The sequence below is a fragment of the Coregonus clupeaformis genome, chromosome 23 (genome assembly GCF_020615455.1).
Source record: "Coregonus clupeaformis isolate EN_2021a chromosome 23, ASM2061545v1, whole genome shotgun sequence".
NCBI classification, from domain to species: Eukaryota; Metazoa; Chordata; class Actinopteri; order Salmoniformes; family Salmonidae; genus Coregonus; species Coregonus clupeaformis.
Window position 1 is genome coordinate 38,908,956 of NC_059214.1, and position 18,966 is coordinate 38,927,921.

Here is an 18,966-nt window from a genome sequence, read left to right on the forward strand (position 1 = left end):
TCCATGGCAGGCCTGGGAATCACGGTTACACAGGCATGAGCTGGTGAGTCCTCCTGCCTGCCTCTCAGTCCCTCTCATCAGAACATTGTTCTGTCTGACTCTGCAGGTTGGAGGAGACATAGAAATAGAATGGAAATAGAATGGTCCACCCATCTCAAAAAGGGTTCCAAAAGGTTTCTTCGGCTGTCCCCATAGGAGAACCCTTTTTGGTTCCAGGTAGACATTTTTTGGGTTCCAAAAATGGTTATTCAAAGGGTTCTCCTATGGGGACAGCTGAAGACTTTAGATAGCACCTTTTTTTCTCTAACTCTCTCAGTCGATTTTTCAGGTCACATCATCTTTCCACCAGCCACATCAACTGTCAAAGTTAGATGTATTTTTGGCAAGATAAAAGAAAGAATCGATTTTTGTTCCCCCTATAATTTTTGGAGGAGTGAAATCAATGCCTTGATGGTGGACTGCAGTGCTTTCTCTCTCTCTCTCTCTCTCTCTCTCTCTCGTTCTGTCTCACTCACACTTCTGTTGTGCATTTGCCGTTAAGATTCTTAGGGTTCTGGCAATGAAACAATAACACTGAAATCTAAGATCAATAACAGTGGCAATAAACTACAAGTACACAAGATGAAAGGACTAGTGTCCATGGGGTGCATCAATCTGCCTCACACTACAGAAACAGGAGATAGTCTCCTGTCCTATGGGACATTCTAGCTCGGGCAAGCATTACTTACAAGAGATGAAAGCAGCGATTTCTTACCGTGTTAAAATTTGGGAAGAGTCCCACTGCGGAGGATGTGTCGACTTGGTGGAAGGGCATAAAGGGTTTCATATCCAGAGTGGACTGCATCATCAGAGACGGAGTCCGCACTAGCGCGGGCAGCGTGTTGCTATGGCATGAACTTCCTGTGGAGACGGAGAGATAGCGAGAGAGAGAGCGAGAAAGAGGGAGAGATGGAGATAGAGAGAGAGGAGCGAGAGAGGGACGGGGAAATGGAAAGAGAGAGGGAGAGAAACATTAACACATTTGAGGGCGGTGGGACGTAGCGTTTCAATTCCTACGACTATACATAACATACAGTTGGGAAAATTTGTATTTAGTCAGCCACCAATTGTGCAAGTTCTCCCACTTAAAAAGATGAGAGAGGCCTGTAATTGTCATCATAGGTACACGTCAACTATGACAGACAAAATGAGGAAAAAAAATCCAGAAAATCACATTCTAGGATTTTTAATGAATTTATTTGCAAATTATGGTGGAAAATAAGTATTTGGTCAATAACAAAAGTTTCTCAATACTTTGTTATATACCCTTTGTTGGCAATGACACAGGTCAAACGTTTTCTGTAAGTCTTCACAAGGTTTTCACACACTGTTGCTGGTATTTTGGCCCATTCCTCCATGCAGATCTCCTCTAGAGCAGTGATGTTTTGGGGCTGTCGCTGGGCAACACAGACTTTCAACTCCCTCCAAAGATTTTCTATGGGGTTGAGATCTGGAGACTGGCTAGGCCACTCCAGGACCTTGAAATGCTTCTTACGAAGCCACTCCTTCGTTGCCCGGGCGGTGTGTTTGGGATCATTGTCATGCTGAAAGACCCAGCCACGTTTCATCTTCAATGCCCTTGCTGATGGAAGGAGGTTTTCACTCAAAATCTCACGATACATGGCCCCATTCATTCTTTCCTTTACACGGATCAGTCGTCCTGGTCCCTTTGCAGAAAAACAGCCCCAAAGCATGATGTTTCCACCCCCATGCTTCACAGTAGGTATGGTGTTCTTTGGATGCAACTCAGCATTCTTTGTCCTCCAAACACGACGAGTTGAGTTTTTACCAAAAAGTTATATTTTGGTTTCATCTGACCATATGACATTCTCCCAATCCTCTTCTGGATCATCCAAATGCACTCTAGCAAACTTCAGACGGGCCTGGACATGTACTGGCTTAAGCAGGGGGACACGTCTGGCACTGCAGGATTTGAGTCCCTGGCGGCGTAGTGTGTTACTGATGGTAGGCTTTGTTACTTTGGTCCCAGCTCTCTGCAGGTCATTCACTAGGTCCCCCCGTGTGGTTCTGGGATTTTTGCTCACCGTTCTTGTGATCATTTTGACCCCACGGGGTGAGATCTTGTGTGGAGCCCCAGATCGAGGGAGATTATCAGTGGTCTTGTATGTCTTCCATTTCTAATAATTGCTCCCACAGTTGATTTCTTCAAAACCAAGCTGCTTACCTATTGCAGATTCAGTCTTCCCAGCCTGGTGTAGGTCTACAATTTTGTTTCTGGTGTCCTTTGACAGCTCTTTGGTCTTGGCCATAGTGGAGTTTGGAGTGTGACTGTTTGAGGTTGTGGACAGGTGTCTTTTATACTGATAACAAGTTCAAACAGGTGCCATTAATACAGGTAACGAGTGGAGGACAGAGGAGCCTCTTAAAGAAGAAGTTACAGGTCTGTGAGAGCCAGAAATCTTGCTTGTTTGTAGGTGACCAAATACTTATTTTCCACCATAATTTGCAAATAAATTCACTAAAAATCCTACAATGTGATTTTCTGGAAATTTTTTCTCTCAATTTGTCTGTCATAGTTGACGTGTACCTATGATGAAAATTACAGGCCTCTCTCATCTTTTTAAGTGGGAGAACTTGCACAATTGGTGGCTGACTAAATACTTTTTTCCCCCACTGTACATAACATGCAGAGAAAAGAGCAGCACACACTGTGGCTGTGGTGAGCGCTGTGGCAGAGAATAGTGGAAAGTAACTCATCATGTCTTAAATGAACAGAACCAACATCTCCACAGTCTCATAGGCTGGGCTAAGAAGTGGTGTGAATGTGACAAGAATATGAGCACCTATTTGTGTGTGCGTGTGCATGTGTGTGTGTGCGTGTTTGTGGACGTGGTATGGTGTGATGTGAGTCAGCCTGGCAGGTAGGCTGGAGGAATTGGGTAGTATGTTGGGGCAGAGGGATGGATCTAGGAGAATAATTATGGGTCTGGGTCTGGGTCTGGGGCTTGAGCTGGGGAGATGATCTGGGGCATAGGATGGGAATGGGAATAGGACTAGAGCAGTGGGCTGGAGCTGGGGCTTGCTTGGGATGGGGCTGGCTGGGGAGAGAGGTTGGGGTTGAGAGCATGGCTCTGTGAACTGCCTAATGCCTGCCTGCATTATCCTGGGCTCTGGGAGAGAGGATGCTGCAGGGAATTCCCCCATGCAGATGTAAACCTGCTGGTGGTTTATTCAGTGTTTATTACAACATCTTGCCTAACTAAACTCTGCTGCTTACCTGATAAATCACACAGCAGGCTAGTTATATCCTGCTCCCTCACAGAACTCAAACTGCTTTCTGTCTGCCACTTATAATAATAGTATTATATACACACTGATACCTTCATCTGTAATCCTGCCCAGACCATAAACAGATCATACCTGATGCAAGGCAGTTCATTGGTAACATAGTAATATCTGCGTATGGCTAATTTATATATTTCAAAGTGAAATAAGGTTATTGCTGGTTAACTTCAGACTTTCATACTGTATATATTATACTATATAAAAGCTTAATGGCCAAAGAAAGTATATGGATCCCAGACCAAAATAAAGAATGATCTTAACTACAGTACATAATCCACACAGACTTCAAAGCACTCTTATATCCATCTTCACTCCATATTATGCATGTTTGTTTGATATGTGTGTGTGTGTGTGTGTGTGTGTGTGTGTGTGTGTGTGTGTGTGTGTGTGTGTGTGTGTGTGTGTGTGTGTGTGTACAGGAGCTCATCTCAGGAGAGATTTAATAGCATGTGAGATGATGAGTAACAACATTTAATTCTCAGAAACCCACAAGCAGACTTCTGAGTGCTGACACACACACGCAAGCAAGCAAGCAATCACGCACACACAAGCCCTCACGCACACACACAGACACACACACCAACTTAAAATAGGTGCTAATATTATTGTCAGATATTCAAAAGCAACACCATTTTTCAAAAAGAACAACAAAATCAAGCTATTGCTTCAAATCTCCCTTCATCCTTAATCATACTGTGTACAACACCAAGAGAGTATAACATTTCTATCTACAGCATCTGGGAAGTAGCTGACGCAGCAGGGAAACTCTTCCAGCTAATTTCATATAAATTAGATCATCCATTAAGAGATGTTATGATTTAATAAAGCTATGCAGGAGATCACTGGGATGAAACCAATGTTTAACATCGAGATTAAGATCTACTGAGGGTCTTGACTTTATATTGTATAGTATATAGAGATGTAATGTAATATTGCAATCTATACTGGAAAAGATAACCTGTCTCATGATCATGTTGTCATGGAAGACAGATGGTTAGAACCTCTTTTGTTTAGATTTTTCCAGTGTTGACAGGAATTAAATTGTTTGTAATTGAGGTTTGTAATTTGATTTGTATGTGTCTGCTGTCAATGTGTCTGCTGTCAATTTATTATAACTGCATGAGCATGAGAACAGACATTTTACATTGGCAACCGACCCCCAACATTATGAAATAACATTTTTATAATATAATGTGTAATCATATCATCCCAAGCCAAGAAACCAATAAACATCAGCATCACACAATCAGTAACTTATGCTTCGCTCATGTGATGTAAAAGTAAATCATCTCAAACATTTTGTCCAGACTGGCTTGTTCAACTTCATGCCATATGCTTCTCACTGTCAAAATGCAACCTCTTCCATACGGCCTTCTACACTATGGCACATACACTTGTTGTGTCCTTAAATCACTGATGTCATCTGTAGTTTACTTCACTTGAATCCAACACCACAACACATAAAACAGATTGGGTAGAATACTATGTCTGATGCCATGAAACAATAAAGGATAACATTATTTTCCAAAGAAGAAATGACATAAACAGGGTTGACTTGAATTGTTAAAATGAATTGGTTTGTTTTATTACTCATTGCTCAATGACACCTAAGACACTCACCACGTTATTATCTGAATTGGTACAGATACCCATCTAAATTACTTAGCACAAAGACAATATGTACACTACCGTTCAAAAGTTTGGGGTCACTTAGAAATGTCCTTGTTTTCCAAAGAAAAGCAAATGTTTTGTCCATTAAAATAACATCAAATTGATCAGAAATACAGTGTAGACATTGTTAATGTTGTAAATGGCTATTGTAGCTGGAAACAGCAGATTTTTTTATGGAATATCTACATAGGCGTACAGAGGCCCATTATCAGCAACCATCAGTCCTGTGTTCCAATGGCACGTTGTGTTTGCTAATCCAAGTTGATCATTTTAAAAGGCTAATTGATCATTAGAAAACTATTTTGCAATTATGTTAGCACAGCTGAAAACTGCTAAATGACGTAAAAAATGTAAATGTTGTGCTGATTAAAGAAGCAATAAATCTGGCCTTCTTGAGACTAGTTGAGTATCTGGAGCATCAGCAATTGTGGGTTCGATTACAGGCTCAAAATGGCCAGAAACAAAGAACTTTCTTCTGAAACTCATCAGTCTATTCTTGTTCTGAGAAATGAAGGCTATTCTATTTATTTGTTGCTTTTCTTTCGAAAACAAGGAATTTTCTAAGTGACCCCAAACTTTTGAACGGCAGTGTATCTTTGGAAGCGAAAACCTATTTTACATCTGTGCTGCTTACTCAAACAAGACTTTGATGAGAAACACATGCAAGACCCAACTAGTCCTTTGAAAATGGCACCCCAGTTTGTAGCAGTGATGTGTTTGTAGCTAACGTTTACAAAGCCATACCAGCAACAACAAAGCAACAAAAGAACAAGAACATATGGCACTGTTCCAATAACACTTGTTGATTTCTTTCTTATGAGAACAAACACAGCTATGTCATCATTAACTTTTTATAGATCTGAAAACACAATGTAATAGATATAAAAGACAGAGAGAGCTCTCCATGCATAAACGTACAGGTTAGGTTGTGCTCTGAAGCTTGACTCTACTGCTCAGATTCATTTATTTTGAGTCACTTATTGCCACACAACCATTTGCACACAATCATGATTTGAGTACAACAGCATAGTTGCGTATTGTTTTAAACTCCTAAGTAAAGAGCCATCACAGCCTCTACCATGACCAGTCGACCAGTTAGCCCATTCTTCCAGACCCTTGGAGGGGACAGGTTAGAGGTTAGGTCCTTCAGGAGGTCATTACTGTTTGCCTGGAAGTTAGAAGCTGGAGGCTGGAGGCCAATCTTCAGCCAAAGGCCTCCGCCAAGTCCACTTTGCCTGGCCTGCATTCACAGTCACACACTAGAACACTCATCACTTGAATGGATCTGTCTAGTCTGTGATCAGCAACATGACAGGGCGGTCTTCCAGGTCTGTGGAGGGTTGAAAGGTCAGAGGTTAGGCTCCTTCAGGAGGTAATTACTATCCTGCTTGGTAGCTAGAAGCTTGAGTATGGAGGCCAGTCCACTTCAGTCTCTGCCTGCCTCCTGTCTGCCCTTCATTCACACACTCCAACACTCACCTGCTGCCTCTGTCCAGGCCAGGGCTAGTCATTAAAACTAGATGAAAGAACTGATGTACTGTATCTGTAACAGTGTCAACATGGTTGTTTATGTCTGTGGTAGTGAGAGAGTGAAGATGTGTGTCTGGTGTAGTAATGTGTTGAGAGCATGTCCTGTCTGTGTGGTCCTTACAAATAATGATCTTTCTTTCGATCAACCCATGTTGAATACTTGTACTTGATTCCTGCTCTGAAGAGTGACACATGTATTTAGTGTTGTTTTATTAAATACATCCAACATATCCAAATCAAATATACCGTAAATATGTTTGCATGTTCGTCCAATTTCCCTGGTTCTGTAGTTCTATTCATTAGAATATGTCATTCGAGAAGATAAATATTGACTTTTGCTTTAGAGCTCACGTCCCTTCAACACAACTCATCAATATTCAGAGAACAGAATGAATACAGCCCTGTTACCTGGGAAACTGTACTGCCAATGGTTAGTAGGTACCAGAGAGCTCATAAGTGGAGAATTCTAAACACCTGTTAGTATTCTTAGTTGTTGAAACACAAGCTGAATTTCTGGGGTTAAATCAGCTGCCTTATCTCCACAGAAAAATAATGATAAGAGACTGCCACAAATAGCCAACAACCAAAAGAATGACCAAGCAACCAGTGGTGAACACCAGTGAGAGCCAGTGGTCTATATACATGCTTGGCATCGATAACTGTACTGACTTAGAACACAAGAGCAGATGCTAGTCTGAATGCTGTCAGATGCTCTGAAGAAAACATATTTGAAAATTTCACTAGAGTGCAATGCCATGAGATGCTACTTCCTTGAGGTGTTCAGTCTGTGATCGAGAGCGTTCAAAACGTCAAACTTTGCTCCCTCTCTAACACAGGGGGCATAAATCTGTTTGATCAACATCCAGCCTGCCAGTGTATATTTTACCTTGACTGTGGTTGCATATCAAATGGCATCCTATTCCCTATTTAGTGCACTACTTTTGACCAGAGCCCTCTGGTGAAAAGTAGCGCACTATATAGGGAATAGGGTGCCATTTTGGTCGCATCCTGTATTTTCAGAGAACACTATGTAGCCCTTTCCTGCAGTCAAATGACCTAGTGGCCTCATGTGTGGAATGTTATTCATATCTTTCATCATTAATAAACATATATTTCTTTACAAACAGTGTTTCTATGTCAAACAGTTTTGTTATATTTCAGTAATCTGTGAAGTATATGAAGTGTAATATTGGGATGTAAACTCAAAATTGAATACATTTATTTTTTGTAAGCCCATAACCATGTGTGTGAGATGTATACTTTTGTTTCAAAGTAGATTTGTTTAAGACTATCAAGAAACACTCTGTGTGACCCTGATTTAGCCCACTGCAGTACTAATATGCTTATGTAAAACAGAAGTTAGGAGGATCCCCCTCCTGCTGTTAGTTTTATGATGCCTTATGGAAACACTTCAGAATCTGAGGACCACTGCAGAGATCCTCAATGGCTCATTTAATCTCTAATTCTGATGCTGCTTTCTCAAACAGCCAGACTCAAAGAATCTAGTCAGAGAAAGGGAACGACAGAGAAAGAGAAAGAGAAATAGAGAGAGAGATGTATACTACCGTTCAAAAGTTTGGGGTCACTTAGAAATGTCCTTGTTTTCCATGAAAACATACATTAAATTAGTTTGAATAGGAAATATAGCAAAATGCATAGGAAATGTAGTCATTGACAAGGTTAGAAATAATTATTTTTAATAGAAATAATAATTGTGTCCTTCAAACTTTGCTTTTGTTAAAGAATCCTCCATTTACAGCAATTATAGCCTTGCAGATCTTTGGCATTCTAGTTGTCAATTTGTTGAGGTAATCTGAAGAGATTTCACCCCATGCTTTCTGAAGCACCTCCCACAAGTTGGATTGGCTTGATGGGCACTTCTTACGTACCATACGGTCAAGCTGCTCCCACAACAGCTCAATAGGGTTGAGATCCGGTGACTGTGCTGGCCACTCCATTATAGACAGAATACCAGCTGACTGCTTCTTCCCTAAATAGTTATTGCATAGTTTGGAACTGTGCTTTGGGTCATTGTCCTGTTGTAGGAGGAAATTGGCTCCAATCAAGCGGCGTCCACAGGGTATGGCATGGCATGGCAAAATGGAGTGATAGCCTTCCTTCTTCAAGATCCCTTTTACCCTGTACAAATCTCCCACTTTACCACCACCAAAGCACCCCCAGACCATCACATTGCTTCCACCATGCTTGACAGATGGCATCAAGCACTCCTCCAGCATCTTTTCATTTGGTCTGCATCTCACAAATGTTCTTCTTCGTGATCCAAACACCTCAAACTTCGATTCGTCTGTCCATAACACTTTTTTCCAATCTTCCTATGTCCAGTGTCTGTGTTATTTTGCCCATCTTAATCTTTTCTTTTTATTGGCCAGTCTGAGATATGGCTTTATCTTTGCAACTCTGCCTAGAAGGTCAGCATCCCGGAGTCGCCTCTTCACTGTTGACGTTGAGACTTGTGTTTTGTGGGTACTATTTAATGAAGCTGCCAGTTGAGGACCTGTGAGGCATCTGTTTCTCAAACAAGACACTCTAATGTATTTGTCCTCTTGCTCAGTTGTGCCTCGGGGCCTCCAACTCCTCTTTCTATTCTGGTTAGAGCCAGTTTGCGCTGTTCTGTGAAGGGAGTAGTACACAGCGTTGTACGAGATCTTCAGTTTCTTGGCAATTTCTCGCATGGAATAGCCTTCATTTCTCAGAACAAGAATAGACTGACGAGTTTCAGAAGAAAGTTATTTGTTTCTGGCCATTTTGAGCCTGTAATCGAACCCAAAATTGCTGATGCTCCAGATACTCAACTAGTCTCAAGAAGGCCAGATTTATTGCTTCTTTAATCAGCACAACAGTTTTCAGCTGTGCTAACATAATTGCAAAAGGGTTTTCTAATGATCAATTAGCCTTTTAAAATGATAAACTTGGATTAGCAAACACAACGTGCCATTGGAACACAGGACTGATGGTTGCTGATAACGGGCCTCTGTACGCCTATGTAGATATTCCATAAAAAATCTGCCATTTCCAGCTACAATAGCCATTTACAACATTAACAATGTCTACACTGTATTTCTGATCAATTTGATGTTATTTTAATGGACAAAAAAAATGCTTTTCTTTAGAAAATAAGGACATTTCTAAGTGACCACAAACATTTGAACGGTAGTGTATATCTGACTGCAACTTCAATTAGCACTGAGGTGTGAAGCGAGAGGTGTCGAAGCCCTTGAGCCCAACAATGGCAGGAGAGTTCCACAGCCTACCCCACCCAAATGCAGAGGCCTTTGAAGCCCCCTCACGCTGCTCAGAGGTTATTAGCATACAGTACCCTCTGGATGTAAAATATTATAAGGCATGAAAAGAGTACAAAAATAACCTCCTTACGGAAAATCAAGAAACAGACTATTATAAAAATGGGAACATAAGCAACTTCATCTTCCACACAGACCATCCCCTGGCATGGTGCAGTGCTATATTAACACATTACCCCTGGTGGGGGGGTTAGCGATAGGTGAAACTCAGGATATTAGACAATAAGCAGAAAGTCAACCTCCCAGCACAGAGTACTACTCCCTCATTGAAATGAAGGATAAATTATCCCAGCTGCCTCAAAACCAAATGTCTACCTGGCCCACTCCTCCACCCTGGACTTGAACAACCTTTACGACCAGGTCCACCTATACAAGGCAGCAGTGCCCACAGCCACACCAGCCACATCCCCCCCACCCAATCAACCCCCCCCTAGTCAAACAATGCCCACACCACATTTAGGCCCCCTCAGATCAGACCTACGCCCCTCCTACCCACCCCATGCCCCCCACTCCCGCAAAAAGGGCCTCAATATGAAAGTCACACATACGCCCAGGCCGTGAGCAGGCAAACAGGCCCAACCCCCACTCTTACACTAGCCCAAGCCAATGGCATGTACCAGGCTCTGCACACACTTACTGGTCTGAGTCCAAACCACACGACTAACAACATTGGACACTTTATGGAGCACAAAGCCTTCACTATCTCATCCTGGAATATCCAAGGTCTGAGGTCACCTGCCTTTGGCCTAAAGAGCAGGAACCTGGACTTCACCAAATAAATCAGAAATACAGACATTGCCATCCTACAAGAAACATGGTATAGAGGAGATGGACCCACTGGTTGCCCTCTAGGTTACAGAGAGCTGGTAGTCCCATCCACCAAACTACCAGGTGTGAAACCGGGAAGGGACTCAGGGGGTATGCTAAAATCTGAAGTCAAATGTCTAACTCACTCTATTCAATTAATCAAAACAGGAACATTTTACATTTGGCTAGAAATTCAAAAGGAAATGATCTCAACAGAGAAAAATTTCCTCCTGTGTGTTACCTATATCCTCCCACTAGAATCCCCATACTTTAATGAAGACAGCTTCTCCATCCTGGAGGGGGAAAAGTGCTAGCTGTGCCACTAGAGATCCTGGTTCGAATCCAGGCTCTGTCGTAGCCGGCCGCGACCGGGAGACCCATGGGGCGGCGCACAATTGGCCCAGGGTAGGGGAGGGAATGGCTGGCAGGGATGTAACTCAGTTGGTAGAGCATGGCGTTTGCAACGCCAAGGTTGTGGGTTTGATTCCCACGGGGGGCCAGTATGAAAAAAATGCACTCACTAACTGTAAGTCGCTAACTGTAAGTCGCTCTGGATAAGAGCGTCTGCTAAATGACTAAAATGTAAATGTATGGACAAAAACCTGACACCCTCAGCACACAGGGGGACAAACACATACCTGGAGGTGAATGCATTCCCTCCCCCCTAGGCACAACTACGACAACAAAAACGGGTCCCAACTCCTGCAGCTCTGTCGCACGCTGGGTATGTACATAGTCAATGGTAGGCTTCGAGGGACTCCTATGGTAGGTACACCTGTAGCTCATCTCTTGGCAGTAGTACTGTAGACAACTTTATCACTGACCTCAAGCCAGAGTCTCTCAGAGCGTTCACAGTCAGCCCACTGACACCCCTATCAGATCACAGCAAAATCACAGTCTACTTTAACAGAGCAATACTCAATCATGAGGCATCAAAGCCAAAGGAACTGAATAATATTAAGATATGCTATACAGTGGGGAAAAAAAGTATTTAGTCAGCCACCAATTGTGCAAGTTCTCCCACTTAAAAAGATGATAGAGGCCTGTAATTTTCATCATAGGTACACGTCAACTATGACAGACAAATTGAGAAAAAAAATCCAGAAAATCACATTGTAGGATTTTTTATAATTTTTTTTGCAAATTATGGTGGAAAATAAGTATTTGGTCACCTACAAACAAGCAAGATTTCTGGCTCTCACAGACCTGTAACTTCTTCTTTAAGAGGCTCCTCTGTCCTCCACTCGTTACCTGTATTAATGGCACCTGTTTGAACTTGTTATCAGTATAAAAGACACCTGTCCACAACCTCAAACAGTCACACTCCACTCCACTATGGCCAAGACCAAAGAGCTGTCAAAGGACACCAGAAACAAAATTGTAGACCTGCACCAGGCTGGGAAGACTGAATCTGCAATAGGTAAGCAGCTTGGTTTGAAGAAATCAACTGTGGGAGCAATTATTAGGAAATGGAAGACATACAAGACCACTGATAATCTCCCTCGATCTGGGGCTCCACGCAAGATCTCACCCCGTGGGGTCAAAATGATCACAAGAACGGTGAGCAAAAATCCCAGAACCACACGGGGGGGCCTAGTGAATGACCTGCAGAGAGCTGGGACCAAAGTAACAAAGCCTACCATCAGTAACACTACGCCGCCAGGGACTCAAATCCTGCAGTGCCAGACGTGTCCCCCTGCTTAAGCCAGTACATGTCCAGGCCCATCTGATGTTTGCTAGAGTACATTTGGATGATCCAGAAGAGGATTGGGAGAATGTCATATGGTCAGTTGAAACCAAAATATAACTTTTTGGTAAAAACTCAACTCGTCGTGTTTGGAGGACAAAGAATGCTGAGTTGCATCCAAAGAACACCATACCTACTGTGAAGCATGGGGGTGGAAACATCATGCTTTGGGGCTGTTTTTCTGCAAAGGGACCAGGACGACTGATCCGTGTAAAGGAAAGAATGAATGGGGCCATGTATCGTGAGATTTTGAGTGAAAACCTCCTTCCATCAGCAAGGGCATTGAAGATGAAACGTGGCTGGGTCTTTCAGCATGACAATGATCCCAAACACACCGCCCGGGCAAGAAGCATTTCAAGGTCCTGGAGTGGCCTAGCCAGTCTCCAGATCTCAACCCCATAGAAAATCTTTGGAGGGAGTTGAAAGTCCGTGTTGCCCAGCGACAGCCCCAAAACATCACTGCTCTAGAGGAGATCTGCATGAAGGAATGGGCCAAAATACCAGCAACAGTGTGTGAAAACATTGTGAAGACTTACAGAAAACGTTTGACCTGTGTCATTGCCAACAAAGGGTATATAACAAAGTATTGAGAAACTTTTGTTATTGACCAAATACTTATTTTCCACCATAATTTGCAAATAAATTCATTAAAAATCCTACAATGTGATTTTCTGGATTTTTTTTCCTCATTTTGTCTTAGCAAAGAGAAATAGCGTCTTAGCAAAGAGAAATCTCTCTTTTTGGGAGGGGAAAACTAGCTGTTATTGGAAGAGAGGTTTGGGATTCTCATTCTTACTGGTCTATTAACTAATTTACCGCCTGGCAGGCCAAAACGCCATCCCACCAAAACAGGCTGAAATTTCAGGCTCTTACACTAAAAGGGCATTATCATAATTTTTTACAAGCTGTCAGCCGGTTTTTGGAGACTTATTTGCTCAGTTTTTCTTTTATCGTGATAGGTCCGTTATTTTGTATTTTGGCTTCGGGACCACCAGTAAAGATCCTTGTTTCACCATCTCTGCCTACTGTATATCCTGCACCACACCTGGGTCACACCTCACCCCAACCATTACATGTGATACAGTCCCACACAGATGGGGACGTAGATGGGGCCAAGGCTGAGGGCCAAGACATGAGGTTTTGTTTCTAAATGGGGGACAGAATCTGTCTTTGCCAAGTGAGATTTAATCACGACTCTAATCCACCATCTTGGAAGCACAACCTATGGGCCAGGTGTGTGTAACGGGAGTTTTAGGGGGAAAGGGACATTTTCTATCACTAATACTCTTGGTTGGCTCACTCTCACCCTGGCTTGCAGTGGTGGTAAAAAAGCCAAATGCTTCTCCTTCTCTGCACCATCAGGTGTTCTTTCAGTGTGAAAGGAAAAACGTGTGTGTGTGTTGTGAAAGGTGTTCTTTCAAGGCTAATCTTTACCATCGAGTCCCTCCACGGCCCTTGACATTGACCACCTCTTAGATGGGGATCAGGGCAACTATTGATGCTTGTGGCTATTCCAACATGATTAACATCTACAGGTTAAGTACTGAACAGATCCATTTCGGTGACGTCATTGCTTTGGCTTTTGAGTGTGTGTATGTGCGTGGGTACCAGTGGAGGCTCCTCAGAGGACGAAGGAGAGGACCATCCTCCTCAGTGAATTTCATAAAAATAGTGAAACATAAAAAAAATATCCTTTACTAAATATATTCACGTCACCAAATAATTGATTAAAACACACTGTTTTGCAAGGAAGGTCTACAGTAGCCTCAACAGCACTCTGTAGGGTAGCACCATGGTGTAGCTGGAGGACAGCTAGCTTCCGTCCTCCTATGGGTACACTGTACTGCATGATTATAGCGGGTTTACTAACGCATTCATTCTATTAGCTATGTTGACTATGACGTTACTTTAGCTAATATGGTGACAACGATGTAGGCTGTGTGTAGCGGTTATGATATGAAGGTTTAGCTTGAAATGTTTCGCCTGGTCACAGACAGCTGATGTGTTGTGCATTGAAGTCCACAAGCGAAGGGAAAAGGTGAGAGGAGGAGAGCGCGTAGATGCGAGAAGGAATACAACGAGCTGTTTGTATGTGGCTATGAAAGTGAACTGTTTGCGTGTGATCAGGGGTGTATTCATTCTGCGGATTCTGTTGAAAAACGTTTCATAAACGGAAGAAAATGGAACCAAACAGGGATAAACATACCTGAATTTGTCCAATAGAAACTCTTGTTTCCAACTGTTGGACTAATGATTACACCCTAGATCAGCTAGATGCAAGCAAGAGTGTGCAAGGCGGTATTGAATGTGTCACTGTCTGTCCATGTGTAACTGTCTGTCACCTCAAATCTTTCTCTCGACCTGTGTGCACCTACGCTTTAATCTTTCATTCATAGGCTAGGTTGTAGCAACCTCATGGGTATAGGGAAAATGTGAGTATCATGTAGTAGCCTAAACCTATCGATGTTACATTGAACTGGGTGAATGGGATATGAATGACAGTCATCCAATATGCTGTAATAGAAATAAGGCCATGCTCATAAAAATATTTTATCGTCCTTCCCTCATCTTAAACGCCACTGACCGCCACTGGTGGGTACATGCGTGTTTTGAACACAAAAGCACAATTTATGCTGGGTACAATGTTACTCAAAAGAAGCACAAATTGTATCATATGTAATGAATGCAATTAAGTCTTTACAAATGGAAAAACATAATAGAGGGAAACTGTTTGGAACAGAAGGAATCTGTCTTACATCATTGGTTCCAACTCCAGTCCTCCAGTACCCCCAACAGCACACATTTTGTTGTAGCCACGGAGATGCACACCTGATTCAACTTGTCAACTGATCATCAAGCCCTCAATGAGTTGAATCAGGTGAGTTTGTCCGGGGCTACAACAAAAATGTGTGCTGTTGGGGGTACACGAGGACTGGAATTGGGAAACACTGTCTTACATTATATGTATAAATAAAAAAATTACATTCCAAGAAATCCCCATGCATCCTTACTAACTGGTGGCAATTTCCTACCTACAGAGCAGAAAAAGATGGTGAAGATGTTTATTATTACAGTACAGTCGTGGTCAAAAGTTTTGAGAATGACACAAGTATTGGTCTTCACAAAGTTCGCTGCTTCAGTGTTATGAGATATTTTTGTCAGATGTTACTATGGTATACTGAAGTATACTTACAAGCATTCCATAAGTGTCAAAGGCTTTTATTGACAATTACATTAAGTTTATGCAAAGAGTCAATATTTGCAGTGTTGACCCTTCTTTTTCAAGACCTCTGCAATCCGCCCTGGCATGCTGTCAATTAACTTCTGGGCCACATCCTGACTGATGGCAGCCCATTCTTGCATAATCAATGCTTGGAGTTTGTCAGAATGTATGGGTTTTTGTTTGTCCTAACCGCCTCTTGAGGATCGACCACAAGTTCTCAATGGGATTAAGGTCTGGGGAGTTTCCTGGCCATGGATCCAAAATGTCGATGTTTTGTTCCCGAGCCACTTAGTTATCACTTTTGCCTTATGGCAAGGTGCTCCATCATGCTGGAAAAGGCATTGGTCGTCACCAAACTGTTCTTGGATGGTTGGGAGAAGTTGCCCTCGGAGGATGTGTTGGTACCATTCTTTATTCATGGCTGTGTTCTTAGGCAAAATTGTGAGTGAGCCCACTCCCTTGACTGAGAAGCAACCCCACACATGAATGGTCTCAGGATGCTTTACTGTTGGCATGACACAGGACTGATGGTAGCGCTCACCTTGTCTTCTCCGGACAAGGTGTTTTCTGGATGTCCCAAACAATCGGAAAGGGGATTCATCAGAGAAAATGACTTTACCCCAGTCCTCAGCAGTCCAATCCCTGTAACTTTTGCAGAATATCAGTCTGTCCCTGATGTTTTTCCTGGAGAGAAGTGGCTTCTTTGCTGCCCGTCTTGACACCAGGCCATCCTCCAAAAGTCTTCGTCTCACTGTGTGTGCAGATGCACTCACACCTGCCTGCTGCCATTCCTGAGCAAGCTCTGCACTGGTAGTGCCCCGATCCCACAGCTGAATCAACTTTAGGAGACAGTCCTGACGCTTGCTGGACTTTCTTGGGCGTCCTGACGCCTTCTTCACAACAATTGAACCTCTCTCCTTGAAGTTCTTGATGATCCGATAAATGGTTGATTTAGGTGCAATCTTACTAGCAGCAATATCCTTGCCTGTGAAGCCCTTTTTGTGCAAAGCAATGATGATGGCACGTGTTTCCTTGCAGGTAACCATGGTTAACAGAGGAAGAACAATGATTTCAAGCACCACCCTCCTTTTAAAGCTTCCAGTCTGTTATTCTAACTCAATCAGTATGACAGAGTGATCTCCAGCCTTGTCCTCGTCAACACTCTCACCTGTGTTAACGAGAGAATCACTGACTTGATGGCAGCTGGTCCTTTTGTGGCAGGGCTGAAATGCAGTGGAAATGTTTTTTTGGGATAAAGTTCATTTTCATGGCAAAGAGCGACTTTGCAATTAATTGCAATTCATTTGATCACTCTTCATGACATTCTGGAGTATATGCAAATTGCCATCATCAAAACTGAGGCAGCAGACTTTGTGAAAATTAGTATTTGTGTCATTCTCAAAACTTTTGACCACGACTGTACATACACTGAGTATACAAAATATAAAGAACACCTGCTCTTACCATGACATAGACTGACCAGGTGAATCCAGGTGAAAGCTATGATCGCATATTGAGGTCACTTGTTAAATCCACTTCAATCAGTGTAGATGAAGGGGAGGAGACAGGTTAAATAATTATTTTTAAGCCTTGAGACAACATGGATTGTGTATGTGTGCCATTCAGAGGGTGAATGGGCAAGACAACAAATGTAAGTGCCTTTGAACGGGGTATGGTAGTAGGTGCCAGGCGCACCGGTTTGTTTCAAGAACTGCAACGCTGCTGGGTTTTTCACGCTCAACAGTTTCGCGTGTGTTTCAAAAATGGTCCACCACCCAAAGGACATCCAGCCAACTTGACACAACTGTGGGAAGCATTGGAGTCAACATGGTCCATCATCCCTGTGGAACGCTTTCGACACCTTGTAGAGTCCATGCCCTGACGAATTGAGGCTGTTTTGAGGGCAAAAGGGGTGAGGGTAGTCCAAAAAGGGTCAATGCAGATAGTCTGGGTAGCTATTTGGTTAACTATTTAACTAACTACTTAGCAGTATTATGGCTTGGGGGTAGAAGCTGTTCAGGGTCCTGTTGGTTCCAGACTTGGTGCATCGGTACTGCTTGACGTGCGATAGCAGAAAGAACAGTCTATGACTTGGGTGGCTGGAGTCTTTGACAATTTTAGGGCCTTCCTCTGACACCGCCTGGTATAGAGGTCCTGGATAGCAGGGAGCTCGACCTCAGTGATGTACTGGGTCATCCGCACTACCCTCTGTAGCGCCTTGCGGTCGAATGCCAAGCAGTTGCCATACCAAACGGTGATGCAGCCAGTCAAGATGTTCTCAGTGGTGCAGCTGTTGAACCATTTGAGGATCTGAGTGCTCATGCAAAATCTTTTCAGCCTCCTGAGGGGGAAGAGGCATTGGTATGCCCTCTTCACGACTGTGTTGGTGTGTGTGTACCAGTGGTGTAAAGTACTTAAGTAAAAATACTTTAAAGTACTACTTAAGTCGTTTTTTGGGGTATCTGTCCTTTACTTTACACATTTTTGACAACTTTTACTTTTACTTCAATACGTACCTAAAGAAAATAATGTACTTTTTACTCAATACATTTTCCCTGACACCCAAAAGTACTCGTTACATTTTGAATGCATAGCAGGACAGGAAAATGGTCCAATTAATTCACTTATCAAGAGAACATCCCTGGTCATTCCTACTGCCTCTGATCTGGAGGACACATGCTTAGTTTGTAAATTATGTAATTTATACTTTTACTTTTCCTTTTGATACTGAAGTATATTTTAGCAATTACATTTACTTTTGAACCTTAAGTCTATTTAAAACCAAATACTTTTAGACTTTTACTCAAGTAGTATTTTCCTGGGTGACTTTTAGTTGAGAAATGTTCTATTAAGGTATCTTTACTTTAATTCAAGTATGACAATTGGGTACTTTTTCCACCACTGGTGTGGACCATGATAGATCCTTAGTGATGTGAACAGCGAGGAACTTGAAGCTCTCAACCCGCTCCCCTACAGCCCTGTCGGAGTGGGGGCATGCTTGGCCTCTGTTTCCTGTAGTCCACAATCAGCTCCTTTGTCTTGCCGACATTGAGGGAGAGGTTATTGTCCTGGCACCACACTGCCAGGTCTCTGACCACCTCCCTATAGGCTGTCTCATCATCGTCGGTGATCAGGCCTACCACTGTTGTGTCGTCAGAAAACGTAATGATAGTGTTGGAGTCATGCGCAGGCACGCAGTCGTGGGTGAACAGGGAGTACAGGCGGGGACTAAGCACTCACCCTTGAGGGGCCCCCATGGTTCAGTGTTGCTTGCCTCAAAGCGAGTATAGAAAGCATTTAGCTCGTCTGGTAGGCTCGCTTCA

General features: G+C 42.9%; 1 protein-coding gene across 2 annotated transcripts in view; it reads right to left on the bottom strand.

The window, feature by feature from the left end:
- The window catches only part of LOC121536979 (zinc finger protein 385B), a 192,083-nt gene that overhangs the window by 51,690 nt on the left and 121,427 nt on the right, over nt 1–18,966 (bottom strand). For both annotated transcript variants that reach the window (XM_041844677.1, XM_041844676.2), the window contains exon 3: nt 755–900. In XM_041844677.1, coding sequence (XP_041700611.1) covers nt 755–900 — 146 coding nt within the window. The remainder of the gene's footprint in view (nt 1–754; nt 901–18,966) is intronic.